At 43.4% G+C, this 23,767-nt stretch overlaps 1 protein-coding gene across 1 annotated transcript in view; it reads left to right on the top strand.

The window, feature by feature from the left end:
• The first annotated feature begins 5,504 nt into the window (after nucleotides 1-5,504).
• NINJ2 (ninjurin 2) overlaps nucleotides 5,505-23,767 on the top strand; it is a 41,484-nt gene continuing 23,221 nt past the window's right edge. Inside the window, exon 1 of the mRNA XM_054282064.1 lies at nucleotides 5,505-5,587. Coding sequence (XP_054138039.1) covers nucleotides 5,555-5,587 — 33 coding nt within the window. The 5' untranslated portion in view covers nucleotides 5,505-5,554. The remainder of the gene's footprint in view (nucleotides 5,588-23,767) is intronic.

Consider the following 23,767-nt stretch of genomic DNA (forward strand, 5'->3'; position numbering starts at 1 on the left):
GTGTGCTGGAATGCACATAACCCTTCTCTAACCTCTCACACCTTCCCCTGTTGGAGATAAGGGCTGACATGGGAGTTATTTGTCCAGTCAAGCTCTCAAAGAGCTCAAGAAACTTCCAGTCAGGCTGTAGTCAAACTAAACTCCCTCTTTCTGGGGTGATATCTTCTGCCAGGGTTAATTAATATTCTTAATCTGCATTCCAGGTGCAGATTTTTGACTAAGGCAGAAAAAAATCCAATAGTCTAGCCACCAGGAAAGAACACTGAGGCCTTAAAAACTCTTCTCCAAATGGGACACATCCTTCTTTTGTCAGACAAAGCAAGTCAGGGCTGCTAGGATTTCTGGGAATCATCAATAGTCAGTTACCTGAGCTTCAGGAGGTGACCTTGGGCTCCTTACAACCTGATCCACCTTTATCCTCACTCTCACTGTGGTTTGCCACAATATTTTAAAAAGTTGAAGAGTGCTAAAAGAATTTTTCTTGTCTGGAATCTGTCCTGGCCTTCTGGAGGGAAAAACAGTGATTTTTCTCTCAAGGACAAACAGAAAACTACTACTCAGTCAGACCCCACAAAAATTACAGTCTCTGCCCTGTCTCCCATTATCAATCCAGATACACAGAAGATTATTCCTCTGTTATTTCTCCCACTTGCACCCCCTATGACCATTTTCACCTGTGTTAATGCAGACTCCCAACAGCCCAAAACTCTGATAATTTAGCAGGAAAGAGTTCAGATAGCAGCACCAGCACTCAGAGACCTATGAAATATAACCTATGAGGAGACAGCAAAAGAATTTCTGTTTTCTTAAATACAGAGAAGACTGAACAGAGACATGATAACAGTCCTCAAAAATGTAAACAACTGTAGCAAAGAGGAAGGAAATAATCTCTTCTCTCCCACGTGGAGAGGATAAGAATAACAGGCTAAAATTGCAGCAGGGACATTTTTTTTTTAAATTAAGTATTACCAAAACCACTTGTAGCTGTTAGAATGGTGTTACTGAAGCACTGGGATAGGTTGCCTTGGAAATCAACATGTCTGGAGCACTTTCAAAGCAGGCTGGATCAACATCTGTGTGAACAGGGCAGATACCCCTGACCTGCTGTGCTCTTGGAGCTGGAGGAGGGATGGGTGGCTCTTTAATATCCTTTCTAGCCTTGCTTTCATAAAATTTAATGATTCATTGGAGATATATATGTTCATTTTTCACCTTCTGGGAGAATTTTAGAAGTACTGCTTGCACATGTGTGCTCCTTGCCTCCAGAACCTTCCTTGAGATTATGAATTACTCTTCCAAGCACTGGGCTGTTCTCTGTGGCTCTCTCCTCTAGCAGGTGAAGCTAGTCTGCCTTACCAGGATCTGGAATCCTACCAATAATTAAAGGGACTAATATTCCTAAAGAAACCACAGAAAATGGGCCTTTGCCTATCTAGGTATTTGCCTACACTACAGTAGCATGCACTGCAGTTCTGCTGAGCTTTGCTTTTCCCCCTTTTCAAGCTTTTGCTTTTTTTCTGTGTTCTGAAACACAGAAAAGAAAAGCTGGGATAAGAAGGGCTGGCAGGGGCAGTCCCTGGCTGTCACAGGTGATCCCTGTGGCAAACTCTGCGAACTCCATCCCCAGTTTGGTTCATTTATTTGTCCTTGATGCTCTCACTGGCTGATTTCTTCAGAACATGAGCACCTAGGCAGCCAAGAACCTTCCCAACTTTCTAACCCAGCCTTTTTTCTTGGCCAGTTTATTAATTAGTTCCTGTGCTATTGCTGCATATTTCCCTCTCTCTGGAGTTTTCCAGCTCAGGATCCCTGTTGGTTTTCATTCTGTGAGGCTGAACAGGTCAGGCTGTATTCTTATCTTCCCAGGTGAATGCACCCACAGCACTCTTGTTTCCTGACACGGAGCAGAGGTCACCCAGAATTACAGGGTGGAGAAAGAGTGTCCCAAAACCAAACCCAACCTACTTTTGCAATACAAGACAAGGGCCCATCAAGAGTTAAGAAATGAAGTCTCCCTGTGAAAAGTGCAGTTGTCCTCCTGAAACTGTTCCATCTTGGATACTCTCTGAAGTCCTGCAACAAATCTGAGAGTGGAGGGGAGAGCATTTCTGCAGAGATCTCAGCCTTCATGAGCACGGCTGCTTTCTGCAGCTGGGTGTCTGTGCTGGATAAACCTGCAGCCCACGGATTTCTGCTCTTCTCCCCGTGCTGCCTGTGAGAGGCAGCCCCACAGGGGCACCAGCATGCAGGGCTGTGCTCTCACAGCCAGGTCCCCACCCTCCTCCACTCCCAGCTGCTTTTTCCATTTCCCACCGGACGCCCTCCCTGCTGCCAGTGGAAGTGTTTGCTCACTTATGTGCAGAACCAGGTCAGGGAGCTGATCCCAGCCAGAAAAATAGCCTGCAACTTTATTTTCCCTTCCAGCTGGAAGAAGTTCTGTCTGGTTGCTTGGGTGGCTGCGCAAGCGCTTGGGCTGGCACAAGGGAGGGGAGAGGATGGGGATGGAAATGGAAATGAGCAACTCTGCCCTGTGTGCTGCTCCCCAGTGAGTGGGGCTGATCCTCTGAGCCTCCCCTCAGCTCTGGGCTGATGTCACAAGGAAAATCATGGACTTGTTTTCCATCATGCCCCAGATACTCCCCACCCTCCTTTCAGGGATCACTGCTCTTCCTCCAAGCCATCCATCTCTGCTCCAGCATGCTGCACCAGAAAAACTCTCCAATCAACCAATCAATCAATCAACACCCATTGGAACAGCCTGGTTTCAAAGGTGTCCCACTTATGTTATGCAAAAGAAGGGAGTTCAGGGGCTGCTTAATCTAAAACTGGTGAGTGCTACTCCTCGTGTCACACAATCCCTTCTGCAAGCTGGGCTGCATGTTCTGTGCCTCAGTTTTTGGACCATTACAATCGTGCATTCTTGCATCATAATTAACAGTTACTGGAAAGATATTTTGGAAAATGTGGCTCTTTGTAATCACATTCAGAAAAAAGGATATCTAAATAACTGTGTTCATTGAGGCACTCCTTTCTTGGGCAGCTATTATAACCCAATTTAAAATAAACTCCCCTCTCTCCTCACTTTTTTTTTGGCTCTGAGCTTTGCTTTTAATGACATAGACAAAGCATTTCCATGAGTAATTTTATTATTTGGAGTTTTCTTATTTTAATGTGTTTGGTTCCTGAGACTTCCAGGGAGGCAGAAAGCCTCTCTCATGTTGGCCTGGGAGAGGGCAGTGAGGATCTGGTTTGATGGAAGGATTTACAAGGGTTGCCATAAGTTTTGACTGATTTCTGTAGTTCTGAGGGCACGGTACAAGATTACTGCTCCTTGCAATACCTCTGTGGAGAGTGTGTTAAAAGAAACACCCTCCTAGCATGGCATTTAGATATAGTCAGAAAAAAATAGTTTCAAAAAGACACATTGTTATATATCATGAAGTCCTGCTTGAAATTCGTGCACTGGTAATATTTGTTCATCTACTAAATGAAATCATAGATACTTCATTCCTGTCTGACCACTAGAAAATATTTTGTAGCTGGTTTTATGCTATATAGAAACTCAAAAAGGCTTTGGCCAGCTTTCATGGGCTGTTTGCTGGAAGCCTGTTCACAAAGGACCTGTACAAGATGAAGCCCTTTTAACTCCCAGGAATGCCTTAATGTACACTGTTGGCACCCACCCAGGGTAAATTATCTCTTAATAAACAACATATATTTATAACTTGATTAACCATAACATCTTTTTATAGAATACAGTAAAAAAAAAGTAAATTAAAGCAGGTAATTATCTATATCAGCATCTGTGCAATAGTATACTCACAGAGAATTTTAGTTAACATATAGGTTCCTAGCAGGCCAGCAAGTCAACAACAGCAGCAGATGGCTGCATTTGGGGTTAAATGCTCTTTATACCATGGAAAAATAAAAAGGCAAAAGCCAACATGTGCTGGAGAGCAGCAGTGAGTAATCCCTTTCCCCTCACCTGCACTTCCCTGCAGAACTCAAACAATCACTTCAGTGATAACAAGAAGCAGGGACCTCAATTTTCATTCAAAAATAGGAACCTTGGTGGTGGCTTTTGATTATAGAATCAGCCTAATGGTTCCTGATGGGCTTCCAGCCTCAGGCCAAACCCTCAGGATGAAATGAGCTGTATCCCAGCCCTGTTTTCCTGTGTAACACTAGCCCAGTCCCTAAACACATCTCACTGCTTCAGCTCATACATCCATACATTAAAAAAAAAAAAAAAAAAAAAGCTGTATAAGAGGAATGCAGAGAGGTTACATTCATCAGCACTTTGAAATGAACTTGCAGTACTAAGCACTAGTATTTTCACTGCAAAATGAGGCCTTTTGCTGGGAAGCATCAATGCAACAGGATCATCTACTGACAGACTTGTCAGCACTTTTAGGCAGGCTGGAGTATTAGAACACACGTTTGGCTGAGCTGTTTAAACAGAATATATTCCTTACCATAAATTTTCTATGCTACTGGAACTACAGAAATTCTCCTTCAAAAGCCAAACATGCCCACCTGATTTGCAAGTAGCACAAAGTAGCACTTTCTTTAAAATCTAGAGAATTATTGCTGATATTTCTGCCTGAGGAACCCACCTAATAATAATAACAACATGTTTTTCCACACTGTGACTTGATTCTGGCTGCACACATTTCCATTCCACTGTCATTCACAGTTGTTTTTAACTTCAGCGAGAAGCAAGTTTTCATTTCAGCTAAAACCAGACATATCAAATTAAACTTAAAAAAAAAAAAAGTTGGGGAGGGAAAAGGAAGGGCATTTTGGCTGGGGAGAAAAAGGAGAAGAAGGGACTGTTAAAAGAATAAATTTTCTCTGAGATGTAACACTATCTTAGCAGCAGGCACAACTTGGTGGATTTTTCTTCGCCTTTTGGTTTTTCGTCTGTAAGTTCTGCAACGAACTAGCAGACACAACCTTTGTGGACTTCATTTTTTCGCCTTTTGGTTTTCCGTCTGTAAGTTCTGCTGTGAACTAGCAGACACGACCTTTGTGGACTTCGTTTTTTCGCCTTTTGGTTTTTCATCTGTAAGTTCTGCAGTGAACTAGCAGAGACAACTTTTGTGGATTTTGTTGCTTCGCCTTTTGGTTTTTCATCTGTAAGTTCTGCTGTGTGCTGGGGAGGGAGGGAAGGAGGGAGGGGAGAGATTGGGATGGCTGTGGCTGCTCAGCCCATGCCAGGAACCTCTTGGTACCCTGGCAGCATCCCCAGCTCCCTGCCCGAGTGAGCTCATGGGGCTCAGCTGGGCTCGCAGAGGTGGCACCACGCACACGGGTGTCATGGAAAGTGTAAGAGGGCCGCTTGTTCCAGGGCTGGCTGACAATGCGGAGCCGCTGCCAGCCCCCGTGTCGCCCCCAGGCCAGGCCAGGCCATGCCAGGCGGGCGGATGCCGGCACACGAGCACATGAATAGCGGGTCTGTTCCAGCAGCTGCGCCCTGCCCGGCTCAGAGCTCCGGCAGCAGCGAGCGCTCCGCTCCTCGGCCGTGGGGACAGAGCTGGGGACACGCACAGGGATGGCCTCGGACAGGGACAGCGCCAATCCCCACGTGAGTCTGGCTCGGGGATACCCACGGTTTGGGGGGGACATGCGCCGCTTGTATCATTTGCTCCTCGGCTTTGGCAGCGAGTTTCCTTTGAAAACTCAGTTCTGCTTTTTTCCTCTGCTCCCCTTTGAAGAAAAACCAGTGGCAGGATGTCTGCTGTGTTCTGCCAAGAGTAGTTATGAGCCTTTCTCAAAAAAAAAAAAAAAAAAAAGGGTTAGAAGAGGGATATTACTAAAAAGAGATGCTTTTTAGGGAAGGAAGGGTAGGGGAGGAAGAGATTAGCCTTCAGCCCTCAGAAGGAGGCAGCACAAACTCTACAAGCTGCATAAGTCTGATGTGCCCCTCATCTCACAAAGCCTTTCTCTGTTTGGCAGAAAATTCTCTCAATCTGGAGAGGAGAAAAAGAAATAAATACAGCAAACAAAGAGGGAGTGAAAAGGCCAAGGTTTCCTACATATGGCTTACAGAGAAACAAAACTTCTTGGTGAAGCTCTTTCAGTTCTCTGTGTTCCTGCTCTGAGTGTTTTTTAAGAAGGTAGAAGTGTTCCTACTCTGTTTGTGTTTTTTGAGAAGGGTGTTTCTTGTGTGCAGCGCGCGTTCTCAGATAGGGCAGCTACCCAAGGGTTGGGAAAAAGAGAGGAAATGGAATCAAAAGCCCAGATCACAAACACCCATCAAACCTCAGAAGTTCCAGTCCAGATCTGCGCTTCAGACAGCTGTGAAGGGGAGAATATGAAGCATTGCCTTGGGCACAGCTTCCAGCCCTGGGTAGGTGGCATAAGGGTCCAAACTTTGCAGCTGATTTTTATGTCTGAAATGGTCGTAATCATCCTTAGACTTGGCAGTGGGGAAGTCACTCTGGGGTCACAATTTTTTTTCCTGCGGCCCAAGTCAAAGAAACTAAAATGGTAATATTTGTGCCCTTGGAAATAATCAGGACAATGTTCCTTAACTAGAAAGAAGGAATGAGACTCCCCAAACCTGCAGAATGTACCTCCAGTGAGATACTGGTGGTATCTCACTGGTGCAGAGCAGCTTTTGAAGACCTGGGAGCTACTGTGCTCAATAAGAGACACAATTAGTGAGGAAGATGCACAGGTAGCTGTGACAGTGAAAATGTACTTTGTTAAGACTTTATTAAGGGAGAGATAAATGTTAGTCTTTCCTAGAACTAGACAATGAGAGGAAAAATATAGACATCATTAATCCAGGAACTGATGGTAAAGAGAGGACAAGAAAATTATGCGAAATAAAAAGTCAAATTAACTCCCTGTATATTAAATCACTCCACTCGATGGAAAGTTTCAGGTCTATAATGAATTTAAAGTCCAGGTATAATAGATGAAAAAAATCATTAATTAAAAATCTTATAGACCACTGCAAAATTTTTGGTTTAGAGTTTTCTCTTTCAACCCACCTTGAGTTTAAGTGAGGAGCCAAAAGTGATCACACCAGCGTCTTTGGCCTTTACAATACTCAAATAACTAAGTCTAGAAGGCCAAAGGTTCATTGAGCTGCAAGGCTGAGAAGAACATCCCATCTGTTTCCAGAGCAGGGAGATGTGGAGTGTGCACCACTACAAACTGGCCCAAAAATAACTGTGCTGCTAAGGTTTCCTTTGTGACACCTCTTGGGGAAGCCAGCAGGCAGCACAAAACACAGGTGAATGCACACAGACTCCGGCATGCTCATGATCAGGAAATACAGTTACAGGAGAGGGAGTGTTACCCACTGCTGTAATAAATAAAACTCCTTAACCGAACAAATCTAGTTTGGTTCAGACTCCAAAGGATGGAAAAGCATAAGCTGCAAATGGACCAAGAGCTCCTCTGGTTTCAATCTGCTGTCTGAAAACCCACAAAGAAGCAGGGCTGACCCAGTGAGCATCGAGGCATGAGCTTGGAACACCAGCCATGCGATTAACACATGAATAGTGAGCGCCTTCTCCAAGACTCATTTATCAAGGAACAAAGCAAGTTGTGGGTACAAGGAGTCTCATGCATACCTTTACTATCACATGTAATTTGACTGCAAGCCAACCACTTTATTCTATAAATAAAGGCCTGAGTGAGCCTTCTTTGAGCTCTCCTGGCTGCATGGCAGCGATTTCCCCTTGCACTGTGACAATCCTCCAGGCTGCCTCTCAAAGCAGAGACCTTTTACCAGCAGCAGATCTCTGGTAAGTGATTGATACTGCACAGAACCCTGTGGTATGGTAACTTTGATTTTTGCCCTGGTACCTTTGATCTTATCTCAGTAACTGTTGTTTTTTCTTGGTAACTTTTACTTGCGCCTTGGTAGTCTCAAATCATTGTTCAAATGATTGCGCTGTTTAATAACAGACTTGCCATCAAACATTTTTACAGCATTATATTAAAATCCCTTTCACAAATATCTTTGATGATGATTCTCGAAGTGATCTAAATCCCAAATCGTTTGTTCATGACAAATTGGTGTAGTTGGCAGAGTCCTGAATCAGGATTCAGGACAATAGCTGAGACAAGCAGAGTCCTCTAAGTGATGTGGCTTGACAAGTGTGAGGTAAGGGGAGGAGTGGTCAGTGGCAGAGGAAAAAAATGCGGTTTTCAGTGGAAAGTACATTTAAAACCCTCTTTTGAGCAGGGAATGCAGAGCAGCTATCTCCTTGGCAGTTTCCAGCTGTGGGTTTGGGAAGATCTCAGGGAATGTGCACTGCACACTGTAACTCCTGACTCACTCCTCCTCAAAGAGCTCCTGGATGGAGTAGCAGGAACAATCAGGAAATTGACTATGATACAAGACAGAAATAGGAGTTTGTATTTATAGACTGAGGGTCCTGTGTCTGAAGCAGTTGCCAGTTCCTCCTAGCATTTCTTACACAACAGCGACAGGCTGGGCAGGTAGCTCAAATGGAAACAATGGACCTTTGTCCTCATGTAGGAGACAGCAGGAGAAGGAAATCAAGATTTAAGAAGGCTCTAAGGAGAACTGATCAGTCCCCAACGTTTTTTGCTCATTCTGAAGCATGAACAGGAGCTCAACCAGCAAAACTGAAAGTGTCTGTAACAGGACTCCCACATCCAGCATGTGGAATTTGCCATCTCCTGGGGCAGGTTAGGAGGTCAAATATTGGGGCGAGCAAACATAGAAAAGAGGTCGGGAGGTCCAGTAACAATATTTACAGTTATGCAAGCTAAAAAAGGTACCTTCAAATTCCATAAGCCAATAGCAGGATAAAAATAAATATTGGAACTTTTCAGTTCCCTACAGGCCCTGGCACAATTGCTGACCACACTACAAGTGGTAGCTCGCATTAGAGAAATTAGACACCAGCTCTCTGGAAGTGGCATCTATGACTGCTTTTTAGCAGCAAGAAGTGTCTCCCATTAATCCACTTTCTCCCTTACAAAAATTCCCTTGTTCTGTGTCTTTCCAAGGAGTCTGCTTTCCCATTCTGACTTCTAGGAAGACCAACAAAACCTCAAATGGTGTAGAGAGAGCTGCAAAAAGGAAATGGTGCTGAAATAGAAAACAGGCATAAGATGTGCAGCCTTACTTGGTTTATGCCAGCCAGTCAAGTGCTAAGAAAACAAATAAAACTGGAATGAAAGTATTTCAATTAAAAATATTAATTTACCTATTAAAAGGTAAAACTTTGACATTATTTAATCTGAAGGGTGCATTTTTGTGGCTCTATTTGTGGCTTCCAAGTGAACCTTTCATCTTCCTCTATTAAACACCTGCCATTGACAAGAAACCAGGCAGAGAGCAGTGTCCTGGTGAGGTATAGCAGAGTGTATCCTGAGATAGCTGGGATCTGAGAAACACTTTTGGGATAGAAACAAAAAATCCCATCACCAATTTCCTTTTACTTCAGGAAGCAAAGGTTTATAAATTAAAAGTATGGCTCTGATAGAAACACTCTGGCTGATTTGCCTGTACTTGTTTATGCTATTGTCCCCCTGACTTTTTGTCCAACCCTTCCATAGAGATTTGCAGGGGGAAGAAGGGAGGAGGGAGCCATACAGGACAGTTCTTTCAGCAGCACAAGGCCCATTAAATCTGTTCAGCTCTGTACCTCAGCTCACCATCTGACATCCCAACACAACCCTGTTTCATTGGTGATTTAAGCCAATATTCCTAACTTTGAATGGGGGTGACTGAGACAACATCATTCCACCATTCCCAGCACAGCAGCTGATACTAAATAGCTCCATAATTTTGTTAGATTTACATTTTTATGTTTCCTTGCAGTTACCTTCCGTACAAATGGGATGTGTGCTGGATGAAATGTCATCCCTGTTCATACTGCAAAAGAGGTCCCATATTGTATGTTGTGTCTTTCTTTTTATAGTTTCATACTCTTTGGATAAAAAAAAAATTACAATCCTCTGGGATGAGAAGCAGAAGTAATACCTCACCATTTAGGGAATCTTTCATACTTCAAAAGTAAAAAGAGTAAACAGCTAAAATAATCGTTCTGGAAAACAGGCCCTACACTGAAATTTTTTTGGCAGGAGTTGCTTCATGAATACCTTGAATGGAAAATACATCTGTGGAAATAAAGACAGGTTTACAAGTAACTTGCAAGGGAAAAAAAAAGATTTAAAGTAATTGCATAGTTTACTTCCAGTGCTCAGTTTTTGACCAGATCTACAGCAGGCAGACTTTAGAAAGAGACAGATATTATTTGGACAAATAGAGCCAGCTACAGGTCTAACAGTGTGGACTTTTCCAAAATGCCCACAAAACAATTGGAAAGTCCCCCTTTACCACAGTAAATCCCATCTCTCACATCCCCCTTTCAGTCTAAATCTGAACACACAGAGAGTGTGCTCACAGCTGGGCTGGACTTTCAGTTTTTTGGTATTTTGTGGCTTTAACTTGTGCTGCAAGGCTGTGATGTGCTTACAAGTTCCTGCTTTGGGCATGTATTCAGCAGCGTTATCTGGGCTCTGTAATTTGGGCTGGATAGTGAAAATCTGCATTGAGAAAGAACCTTCCAAAGATAAATCTAAGAGCTGCAGAAAAACCCACTTCTGTGACATCCTTGGGCATTGTGTGCAAGCCAGTCATCAAGAGGCTGAGGAGCTCATCTCACTGTGTGCGTAACTAAACTAACTCGGTTACTCCAGCCTTTCAAACAGGATCCCACTCCCAGGGTTACATTTCATAAACCAGCAACATTCACTTTAGAGCACAGAAAAATGTGTCACAACATGCTGAGGTGAAGGAGACTAATTCTTGTAATCAGTACTAATTAGTTGGTTCTATTGTCAGATGTGACATTTCCCCTCTTCCCTTTGCTTTCCTCCTGCCTGCTCTACCTGGACATGGCCAGATTTCCCTCTCGGGGTGAATGTTTGCTTAGGCCCTTCCCAAACATAGGGATAATAGTATTTTTCATCTTGGGTTTTAAGGTATTTGGGGAAAATGAGGCACATGTGGAGTTCAGTATACTCTTGGAGCATCCTTACAGCAGTGGTTGAGCAGGACCCTCACCCTTCACCTTAGGAGGGGCAGTGAAAGAAAAGGAGTCGTCTTTCTGAGGGACAGAGAAAAAGGAAAACAAATTCTTATCTCATTTGCTTCTCCTGCGTTGTGCTCACACGTGGAATGTGTTTGGAGATTGTTTCATTGGTTTCATGAGAATTGTTTTGACTTAATGACCAATCAGTGCCAAGCTGTGTCGGGACACTGGAAAGAGTCACAAGTTTTCATTATTATCTTTTTAGACTTCTGTAAGTATCCTTTCTGTAGTCTTTAGTATAGTATAATATAGTATAGTATAATATAGTATAATAATAAAATAATATCATATTATTATTAAATAATAAAATAATAAAATAAAATAAAATAATATAAAATCATAAATTAGCCTTCTAAGAACATGGAGTCAGATGCATTGCTCCTTTCTCTGTCTGGGAACCCCACAAATACAAGACATGTGCACACTGCAGATTCGAGTGCACAAGGAGTTTTGGCTGCAGTGAGTAACCATAATCCTGGTTATGGTGGTGGCAAGCACAGCTCTCCTGTGTGGCCAGCAGTAAACCACTGAGACATCTTTGTGACTGGGAATCCTCTACAACATGAAATATCTGTTAAAACACAGCTAAATTGGATTTTTCTATCTTTTGTCAAATAGTCGCCCTTCTCACTTTTATTCCAGCCTGTGCCTGAGAGCTGATCCTTACACCTGCTTCTCTCTGTTTGCCCCCAGTTGATACACAGGCACAGCATTTCCCCCTCATTTACCACAGAAAAAGGAAGTCCAAGTCACCCCCTCTCAGCCCTTTCTGTAAAATCTGTATTATTTTGCTCTGCTTCTCTGCTGAGAACCAAAAATGGGCAGCACTTCAGGCATACAATAAGCACACACAGAAGCGTGAGCTTCGCCAAGTACAAGAAGGGTGAATGGGCATTTTCACTGCCATTTCCCTGTGAGTCAAGTGTTTATAAAGCTGTCTCTGGGGAAAGGCAATACAAGAAGTGAGCTCTACTAATGTAATCTAGACTGCCTCAGGTATGTAAACATGAAACAGAGACTTTTGAACTGGACACCAGAATGATGGAAGGGCCCAAGTGCAGAGGCTGCAAGATGCACATCAGCAGTTACCATACACCTTGACACACTCCTTTGAACTAGCCCAGCTATAATTCCTTGTCAAATTACATGAATCAGATATGTGACTCTGTAATTACAGCTGTGAAAACCATTATACACGGGGTCTTAGAACTTTCTATCCAAAATAACCCTTGGGGAAGAAATTTCTCATTAAGTTGCTTGGGTCAAGGTTCAGTGAGTGCTGGAAATTCTGGGGGAATCCTGTTGGCAGATTTAGAGAAACAAGAACAAGAAAATGAGATCATGTTTTGGTTTGTGACTTGTTCATGCTCTCTTGGTTTTTTTCTTTATTTTTCCCCTAATATTTATGCATATTTGCAGGAGTTTTCTCTATTGCAGAAAAATATTTTGTGAGGTTTAAAAGAAGGCCCAAATTCACCACAGACCTTGATTATGTGTCAAAAATAACTGCTCCTACCAATCTAATAAGAGCCAAAGGGTGGCCAACCATTCTTCTGTAACCTATGTTTTACTGAAGGACTATTTTTGCAGAAAATAACAGCACAGAAACACTCTCCCAGGACTTGTGTGAGAACCAAGTTCTTCTGTCCCTAGTTTTCCAAGAGTGCTATGAATATCAATGAATTTAATTTCACAATCTCCACGTGGAACAAGACGTTTTTTCCTGGCTATTTTATAGATATTAAGTCAAGGCAGAGATGGTTAAATGAGCACTGAGGTACCCAAGGGCACACCAGTGGAAGGTGACAGGAAATACTGAGCATCTCTGGATGGGCAAATTGCCACAGAGCAGCATTCTTTGGCTCCATCTTTGTTCTCACAGGTTAAATGCTTCATCTCCATCAATTCTTGAAGGAATCATTGGAGATTTTTTCAGTCACCAGAGAACACTCTGTTAATTCACACAGTGCAAAGAAGAGCATTAACTGAAGCTGTCAATAAGAGACCACCCATAACTCCTTCCCCTGCTGAATGTTAACTTCAACAGCCATTGGAAACAAAATTTTGACACACTTTCAAAAGTTCAGGCACACACAGCTGCATTTGCGCCTCTTTCTTGCTGGAACCAGAGTCACTCAACCACACTGGTGTAGGATGAAACCCCAAAGCCAAAGTGAAACACACTGAAATACGTTAAACAGAAATTCTGACTCAGAATGACCATACAAGTTCTTGATGCAACTTTTCAACTTGAACTTTGCACCTCCTTCTGGCTGGTTCAAGATGAAATGTTGCTGCACGTCCCTGTGTGATTTCAGGCTGTGGCCACACAGTTTTTGCTGACTGGAGCTGGAGCAGGGAGGTTCATCCTTCCTCATCACCACCATCAATAATTATTGCTGCCTCAACGCAATGCTCAAAGCAATCACTCTGTCAAGACTGTCTGGGCTAGGAAACCTCCACTGCTGAGTGTCTAACCTAACCCAGATCATTGTGAAAGAACTTGTTTTAGGAATATGTCTGGACAGACAGAAATAGCAGCTCCTTTACACATGCCTTCATCTATATTGCTGCAATGGAATAATGGCTTGAATTCTGGAATATTTCTTATTATTATAAGAAACATAATTATATTCTTATAGTTGTGGTTATGTTAGCTGAAGATCTAGTTATTCTACGATTATCAGAAGACAACAGATACACAATTTGGGTTCTCCTTCACTTAATTGTAAAAAATAAGACGAACAGTTAACAGATACAAATACAATAAAAACTATTCCTACATAACATTGGCACCTGCAGTTTTTCTCATCTTTTACCCATGGTGACACCTTGACTGAAAATCCACACTGATCAGGGAGACACCCAGCAAAGGATTAATACACTACAAGAAAATTTTCTGTGCTGCTGTTTTGTTTTAACCAAACCAGATTTGAGCTCCATCCTCACGTGCTGGATTCTTGGGAGCTGACTCTGGCCCAATTCCTTAGCCAGCCCCCATTTTTGGCACGTGGTTGTGAAGAAGTTGCCGAAGGGAGCTGTGTCAAAGGGCTTTTCCTCTGCTCCTAATGGCTCCACGTACAGGCTGGAGGAATCTGAAGCGCTCACGAAATGTGGTTTCCCTGCTGGTGTTTGCTGTTCAGCTGGCTCAGCAGCTCAGCCATTTAAAACCATTGTGAGTGGATTTAGCACTTGTGAAATAATGTTGGCCTGTTCAGACCCACAGAGGGATGGGCAAAGTCCTCTGGTGCAATAAAAGCCCCTCTCACCTCCTTCTCCTGTCTGTGAGGAGCCAGGGTGCAATGGAGTTTGAAGGAGAAAAATACAAAACTACTCACACCCAGATGCAGCTACACAGAGATCAGGTGGAAGAGACATGGGCCTACCAAAATGAAAAAAGTTAATGTGTTGAGAGGAAGGAATCACTTCAGTATCCCAGAAAAACAAAAAAAAGAAGAAAAAAACCCACACCAAAACAAATACACCAAAACCTCACTGAGTAGGTATAGGGAGCAAATCATGAAGGAGAAGGAAAAAAAAAGAGGAGCACAGCCCCAGAAGAGAGCTCCAGCAGGGTGAGTTCCATAAAATCACAGCCTATGAATGCTAGCATGCCAAATGGGGGAAACAGATACAAAAAACAGTCCCAGAGGTCTCTGTCCTCAGAAATCAGAGAAGATTGAGCACCCCATGTCCTCCAAGTCTGAGCTACTGCATACAGCAAGAGGTGTGTTTCATCCCTGAGCTGATCCAATGCCCAGTTATTCTGCTGAGACCATAAAAACAGGCACACTGCAGATCTGTATCCTTGTGCAGAGATTGAACTCAGGACCAGGCTCAGACAAGCAATTCAAGAGCAGATGGCAACAGGTCTTGGTGGCTACTAATTAGATTGGCTTTTGGTCAGTGATGTGGGGTTGAGGAGCCCTCTGATTCATTCCCAAAGCTCTCTGCACTGCCTCCAGCCATGAGCCTCCAGCTGAGTTCTAACAGGGTCAGTTTGCAGTGCTCAGTGTTTTGGGCCATGCCAAGGTGGCAGCTCCCTTGCAGGTCCTTCTCTGGAAGGGGAATGGGCTCAGGACTCAGCTGTTGGCCAGTTTGGTGTTTAGGGTGTGTAACACTCAGGTGTTTAGGGCCAGGGTGCTTCCTCTTGCCTCAGTCACACTGCACAAACAGGGACATTTTCCCTCCTGTGGGAGCAGCTGACTCAGACCCTTGGCCAGAGGAAGGGAAAGGTATCCCTGTCATGACCAACAGCAAAGAATGGCTAAAAAACAAAAAGATGCATCACTCTGTGGCTGCAAATGATAACAATACATTCCTCTTTATCCTGATCCAAAAGCAATTTTTCCCTTCCTTTGTTCCCCTCCCTGTGTTTTCCTATCTGCTGAGAACGTGTTTCTCAGCTAGGAGCCCAGTCAGTCTGTTATTGGTGTGCCTAAGATCATTTTCACGTTCCTCCCTTTTTTTTTGTTTTACATATTATCAAATGACTTGTGAAAAGTGAAGTTCAGCCAAGCAAACCTCAAAGGAGTTATGCAAGAGCAAGTAGCCCTGAGCTTTACCACGAGCCCTGTACATTAAAGAGGCACGTCCATGGATTGATAAATCAGTTTATGCAGGGATAATCAGGCACACATTGTGGGTTTATAGAGATGAAGATCTGGCTGGCAGGTGCTGTTCCCAGTGGCTATCCCTAAATCAGAAGGCACTGTCTCCAGCCCTGCTCTTGACCTCTCTGAGAAATGAGGGGCACTATCTGGCCAAGCAACTCCTCCAGTCAATTCCATGCAGATGATACAATTCCATGCACATGATACATTTGTACCCTGCACAAAGTGCTGCTCTCTCCTTATCATCTGCTCAGTGGGCGTCACGCTGAGGCTGATTCAGCAGAAATCAGAGCCATTCTTGTGGGAAGCTGGTGTCAGGAGCAGCCAAACACACAGGCTGAGAGAAGGCTGTGATTTACTGATCACAATCTCTACAAGGAAAGATCTATGGGTTTTACAGGCCCTCTTCTCCTCCTGGTGTGTTGTGAAGGACAGATAGGGCTCTGTGACTCTTCTTGGTGGGGCTGCAAATGATATTTTGGGGACCTAAAATTGTGGGTATGATGTGTGTGTTACAGAGCAGCACTCAGTCTGCCTTTTGCCCAAGGCACACACGTTACATACACAGCCAATGCTGACATGTTGATACCTGTGAGCACAGGGAAATTCACATTCTGTACTCGAGTGCTGCAGGAGCTGAGGCATTGAGATGATGCAGGATGGATTACAAGGTGAAAGGTCTTCAAAAAGCCCAAGACAACAAAAATTTCGTTGCCAGGGTCAAAAACTGGAAAGAACAACCACAACTCTAAATATTAATAAAATCCCCTGTCTCATGGGGATAAATATAAATTAAAAGTCACTGGTCACAAAAATCATATTAATGAGTGCAAAAAAAGCCTCTTTTGCTCACTTTCTCTGGTCATGCTAGCATCAGAATCAGACAGAGTATCAGGGTGCCCAAACAGAATATGAGAAGTTGTGAATAAGAAGAAAAGAGGCAAATTGGCATTTCTTTTTGTTGGGTTTTGTTTACGGTTTTTTTTTTCAGAAAAGAAAAAAAAACCAAAACCAAAAAAAGACTGTAGTGAGTGCACAGAAAGGCCCCACAAAACCCCAGAACTTCTGCACAACATACTGACAATAAAGCTGAGCTGCTCCAGCAGGGCTGAGCTCTGCTGGGAAAGGCAGAAACCAGAAGGGAAGGGAAGGGTGTGATCAGGAGTGAATAAACTGCAGGGATAAACTCCTCAGTCATTCCGTGCTAGGTGTTGCAAATGTTTCAGTGTGCAACTAAAACTGGGAACTAATATGAGCCATTTTTCCAAGCCCATGCCAAGTAAGGACCACCACAACTGCCCTTCAAACACAGTAAACCAGTGCCCAGTCTGTTCTACATGGTCCAGGATTTTTCTTTCTCCTTCCCAAGGATTTTTATCCCTCCTCCAACATGCAGGAGCTCATTTGGACACAGCTTTTGGCTATCCCCTTACAGGAATCCAGCTTCAGCACACAATGCTTACTGAGTGAGCCCCACTTGAAATCCAGAGCATTTGTTCCCACTTCTTCTGTCCCTTGGCCATCTTGAAAGGAGGAACTACAGGATAAACTCCAGGTACAGTGAGAAAGGAATCATAAGAAACTCCAGTTCCTGCAAAGTTTTGTTTTCCCACTCCAAAAACTTAACGTGTTCAGTGAATGTGAATGGTTTTTCAGAACAAGACCATGTTTGCAAAATCTGGGCATTCAATTGTCGTAGAAATTCTGCTTGAATCTCCTCCCATTCCCATCCTGGCTCTGAGGTATTTGCTTCTCCAGTCCAGTCTCCTACTGAGGAAGGCCTCCTTTGCTGCACCCTTTTCCAAAGGTCTCTCAAAGCAGCCTCTACTCAGGAGATCCCTGAAAAACACAATTGTCACTAAGGGGATTTGGGCCTCCCTTTAAATTCTGCCATGCTGCACTATGGCTCCTCATTATAAAGTGAGCTCTTAAAGGTTCTTTGTCTCTTCAGGGTTGAAAGTCGCTGACTGAACGTCTGGGTCCAATTTCCTCCTTTAACTGGCCATTCTCAGCTGTGCAAAGTGTTTGCATAATGCTACAGGATCATTCACACATCAATCTCATTTTACATTTTGAGCCTGTTTTGCAAAGGGGTTAATGAGAAAACAGAACACAACCTGAATAATAAGTCACCAGAAAAAACCCCACTATCCTAATTCCTTAATACAGAGCCAGAACAGCAGTTCCTCTCACAGAGGGAAGAGGATGGACACTTTTCTAATCTGAGAATGCAATTCCCAGGGACAGTGTATGAGAAAACAGCAGTAATCTACAGAACACCCAGGAACAGTTGTTGAAAGATTCCCGGGGTGTTACTCTTGGCAGGACATCAGGTTCCAATAAAACCCTCTGAAAACACTAGCCCAACAACAACAATAATAATAATATTTTACACAGATGAAGAGCCTTTTATCTCAGGCTCACTGCAAATGATGAATGACTTCTCGAGGAGAGGTGGATAGAATTGATGCTCCACAGATATTGCCACTGATTTGGAGATGTGGAAAATAGTTTATTGTGTGCAGACTTTGGAGGGCACACAGGAAAGAGTTAACATGTAAAGGCAAGCTTGGCAGCATTCTTTGTGGTGAACTTACAGGGATATGGTATTGTATTTTTTAATGTTTTCAGTAAATCCACTGCTGGCATTCCTCATACACAACCTGAGCACCTGTACACAAATCAAGTAACCAATGATTGCTCTGTGCAAATACACAGAGCACTTGCTGAGTTCATTCACAGCTACTTCACTCTGATGTGAAATTCCATGTATCCTGCTTCAATTCCTTCTTGGCATGCTCTTGTATGTTTTCTGAGACTAGTCTGGACTTGAAATCTGTATTTAACCATATATAAGTGCTTGAAAAATTACGGACCAGAAGTGAGATTGGTGTGGGCTGCATGTGAACTGCCAGAAGTTTTGGATCCAAAACTTTTCACTGTGACCCATTCCACAGTGTGGCTACCTTTCACTAAGCCTGAAATCCTGCATCTCTCTGGGTCACACATCAATCTCAGCCCATATTTCATGTGCCATACTGAAGGTGTTGCTTGTGGTGTCACAGTGGCAAAACCTGCAGTGAAATATGACTTCTACTGCATCATGAACAGATTTATGGCTGAATTGGGTTGCATGTGACTTTTTGGCACAAACACATCATCAAATGTTGCTGCCCTGACCTTCCCTAAGTGATCTTAAGAGCACAACATATATTGAGATAAATGGTAAATGCTTCCTTTCCTCAGGGTTTCTCAGCTCATATTCTCACATGAGGATTACATCTTGCTCTTTGTAGCCCCTTTCAGAGACAACATCACTCTTATTTCCCAGCACAACTCTCTCCTCAGACAGCAAAAGCTGTTGAGTACTCATTCTTTGTGCCTGGAGTAGAGACCCTGGAATTTCTACTCACTGCTTACACGAAGGAAATGATGAGAACAAGTCATGTTTCCTCTGTGTCATAAAGGTAACAACAACAGCAACCAAGGTTTTGTCAAGGCAGCCCCGGTCTCAGCAGTGACTAACAAGCAGAAAGATTAGATATTGGGATGATCTAACAGCCTGCTGCTCCCAAAAGGGGGAAGCCCTGCTCCTCTTCAGCCTCTGACCCTTTGCTCCCTCCTTATCTCCTGCTCCCACACTCATCCCACCTTGCCCTTGGGATGGAATTTGCCAAACCCTTTTCACAGACAATTCAGCTCACTGAAGCTGGAGAAAATGGTCTCTTTTAAACTTTTTTTTTCATTTTTATTGATTTATTTTAATTTAGTTTAGCTTATTGAGCTGGATTGGCTCAGAACAGCATCTAAGGAAAGCAAAAGTGTAAGAGAGCACAAGACTCACAGCAGGAGCATTTGCTCTGGACTTTAAGATCTTCACAGCTACAAGGTGTAGCCCTCAGAGTGGAACAGAAGATATTCTGTGGCTGCCAGTTTCACTTTTTTCTTATTGCTAACCATAGCTACTTTCTGAGAAAATTCAGCCAAGCCAGGAAGCAGATCAACAGAATAATTGGTGTAATTCAGAAGTTGTATTCAGCTACAAATGAAGAAGAGAGAATAATTCTGCCCTCTTGGAGCCGTATTATACAATAGCACAAAAGAATGAAGAGGGAAAATTGGAATTGATGACACATAACTGGCTTAGCTTATATGGGTTGGACACAGCATGATGGCAAGGTATCACAGCCCCTAGGAGCTGTGTAATGCTTTACTCACTATCAGATATACCCCCATGGCTTCCCTGTGGCTTGAAACAGCATCCAGCACTGAGCTAAAATACAGAGAAGCTCCCCAAGAGCTCTGCAGCATTACTGGAGTGGTTTTGCCTCCCTACCAATGCACATGCAGCTGTTTCCTTCAGCACTCAGTTTCCCTACAGAGGTGACAGAGGTGCCACTGCTGTTGTTAGGTTAAAAGTTTACAAACTGGTCTTAGCAGCTTGTTTGGAAGTTAAAATCTGAGCAAGTGAGCCGCTCCCATCTTCCCAGGTTCTGCTTTTGAGCAGCCCTAAAGTTACGGTCAGACATTAGAGAGATTTCTGTGGTGTTAAAAGAATGTTTTGGAATTTCTTGTCCAGCTGTCTGCCCTCAAAACTTCAGCAGATGACTCACCAGCATTCACCTCGATTTGTTACTGCGCTAGAACTTTTTTCCCCCCAGCTTCTTGTCAAGTTCCACTCTGTATCGCTTCAGAAGCGGATCCTGTTCTAATGCAAAAGAACAAACAACGTGGGAAGCAACTCAGAATTCCAGTTTCCAAAAGCTCTCGTGCTGAATTCCCTGAGCTCATGTGCTCATGTATTCCTGGAGGCATTTGCACACATAAATCACAGCTTGCTTACATCTGGCATATGCAGAGAGCTCACTGCAAGCTCACTTCACGTGTGCCGCTGCTGACTGCAGGCTGCTCTGCAGATAAGTTTGGAGAAGTTCCTTTGTAATCAGGAGACACAAAACCTGACTATTTTGCTGATATTCTTTATGCATCAGGCTCACTGCCACTTTCTGACAAAGTTTCTGCAGCCTTGCACCCATGGGATTACCAAAAGAGGTGCTTTTCATCCTTGGCAAGTAAAAAAAGATATTTCCACCTCCCAGATGTTATTTGTCTACCTTTCTGTACCTGTAAGTGCTCACAATTTGACCAAGCTTCAATTTCAAGAAAAGCAGCTGCCTAAAGCAGCAAACACCATCTTACCCAGAGCACCCCATCCCACCCAGGCTAGAGAGTTCACTGCAGTCTCACACAAGCCGCTCACTAATTTGCTTGCATATTCAGCCCCAAATATAGAAGATATGGCCAGAGAATTTCATGCTAAAAATACCAATCTTGTGCCATACCTAGGTTATTTTACCACCTTGTACCAGGGTAAGTGCGCATCAAGTGAATTTTTCAGAGTGGTTTGTGGAAATTCCTTTGTAGTACAACAGTGATCATATCTCTACTGTAATTTTTCTTCCCCTGCAAGTGGGTCAGGTTCCTTCTGGGTCCTAAACAACAGCTTTTGAGAAAGGAATATTTTTGAGAAAGGAATATTACTCTTAACCTGGAAATTTACAATCTGGTCAGAACTGCTTGGAGTTATACAAGTCCAGATCTGTACTCCTTTCATAACTTCTACCATGGTAACAAAGAGGGCAGTGCCATGTCTGGTCCCTCAAGCTCTGAACTGGCGCCAAAGATAACCAGTTATACTGGCATAATTAATTTTGATGCATTAATAGCACAACAGTTTTTGTCTTCACCAGCTAGAATATTTGCCAGCAGGATTTGGCAAACATAACTTAACAAAGATTTTTCCTCTCTTAAGAGGGAGAACAATCCCGGATTTTAAAGGACAGGAGAGGAATCCTCATTTAGGGATTAATCATTACTTCATAACTCCTGCAAAATTCACACTCCAGGCTCTGATTTAGTTACACACAATTGCTCTGGCTTACTAATTAAGAATAACATGGGTATTAGCCTTTCTTCTTTCAGGTTTTTAAATTGCTGATTTAAAACTTCTCCCGGTGTGAGAAGCATTGCTAAATACCTGAAGTGTAAAACAGCAAGGACGTTTGCATCCCCAGCCAAAGCCACAGGGGTGGAAAAGAAAGGCATGATTTACATTCAGTACCACTGCCTCTAACCTGGAGGACATCTGGAACTCCTCAACCTCCCCTCTATGAGGAAGGGACTTCTCTCCTGAGGGTGCAAAGCAGATTCAGACTTTGACTCTATTTGTTGTCACTGAGAGGGCTTGAGCTTGAAATTATCAGTTCCCTCCTGTGGCTTTTATATGAGACAAAGCAAGAAGCACTCCAGAGACACATGAAGCTGACACTCACACAGCCTTTCTTGCTCTTTCACTTGAGTTCCTACAGCTATCCAGCTTTTCAGCTCATGCAGGTGTTCCCAACTATCCATTTATTATTTACTCCATTGTTATGGAGTCATACTCCATTTATTGTGAATGGAAATGAAATAAAACTTATTTCTCCATCTTACTTAAGATAGGGGGGAAAAAAAACCAACCAAACAAACCCACCTTCCCTTTCTAATTCTAAAGAAGATTTCAATGAGTCCCACTTTGTTATCAGGACTGATAAGGCTACTCTTATGGTAGGAAGAAGGTGATTTACAAGGGTCAGTCTGCCACATCTGCTGGATATTAGTCCAGGCCTTCACCAGAGCACTCTGATAGTGCTGCAGAATGGCAGGGTGATAACCCATCTCAGCCTGATTAAGGCAACATTTCTTCTAGTAACTTGTTATTAACAAATATGTGATTAACTTTGAATTCAGTACTCTATAGGGATTTATAATTTTCCTGACTCTTTTGAGTCTGATTTGATAGCAGGGTTGAATTATGAAATTTGATGCCAACTTTGATTAGGTTGCGTCAATAGCTTTTTTCCACCCCAAAAAATCTCTCTTTGTTTACTCCTTTATGCTACCAAGACTTGCCAATATTTTCGTACCTGCAGAATTTCTTTGTAATAATAATAATAAGCCAGCAGCAACCAAGATAACTTGCTGTGCCAAGCCAAAGCTCCCAAGAACACATGGCAACATGGAAAGCACGCAGCGATGTGAGCAAGAGGAGATTGCTGAGATGGATGATGAGCCTGGAGGCAGAGGCAGGATGAAGCATGGGCACAGGGAGCTCAGGAGCAGGGGCAGGCCTGGGGGCAGCCATTAGGCAAATCAGGCACGTTCAGCCATGTCCCCATCATGAGGGGTTCCACGGGGAGCCACGTGAGCTTTTTCTGATTGACCTTGATGAAGGGATGCTGGCAGTAGATGGTTAAACCATTTCAGCTGGGGCATCCCCAAGACTCAGTAAACATTCCCACTGGAATGCTCTGCTCCTCCCGGCTCCAGACACAGCAGGACGCTGACTGAAACTCCTCCTGAAAATGATTGTGGTATGTGGGGTCCTGGGGGGACATGGTGGGGAGCAGCAGCTGCTTTACTCCTCAGCAACTTCCCAACACATCTGGAGGGTTTGCATGCTGCCCCTCCTCCTGCCATGGTAGCAGAAATGGTTTGGGAGGGTCTTTGGCATGCAAAGAAGCAAATACAATGAAAACCGTTTGTAGTGGACATTACTTTTAGATTTCATTGTGGTCTCTCTTTCTATGGGAGCCTGGATTCCCAAAGCAAAAGAATTGCCAGCAAGGTCCTTTCTGTGCATTTTTCCAGGTAGCTGCAATAATTTCTTTCTCATGGGGATGTCATTTCCACAAGGCAGTGCTTTCTCAGCTCAGGAATATATTCCTGATAGTGCAAAGCTGCCCAGAAACACAGGCTGGTCCAAATGGGGCTGCTTGCTCATTTAACTGTCGAGTATACAGCTGAGCTCAGAAGTGCTTTTTCCATTTCCCCCTCCATCTCTAGGTGTACTCAAGGGATTGAATGCACTTTGAAAAGTACTCATGCTCTGTTTGCAGCAGTAGCCATCTCTGAGCCCAGCTGGAAAAGCTGAGATCCACTGCAGGGATTTTGCTAACATTCCAGTGACCTGACCATCCACAGGGACAGGGTATTTTTGATAGGAAGCCCTTAATTCTTCAT

Source organism: Melozone crissalis, unplaced genomic scaffold (assembly GCF_028551555.1).
Source record: "Melozone crissalis strain CALT ecotype California unplaced genomic scaffold, PUWL_Pcris_2 ptg000033l_1, whole genome shotgun sequence".
In the NCBI taxonomy this organism is placed as follows: Eukaryota; Metazoa; Chordata; class Aves; order Passeriformes; family Passerellidae; genus Melozone; species Melozone crissalis.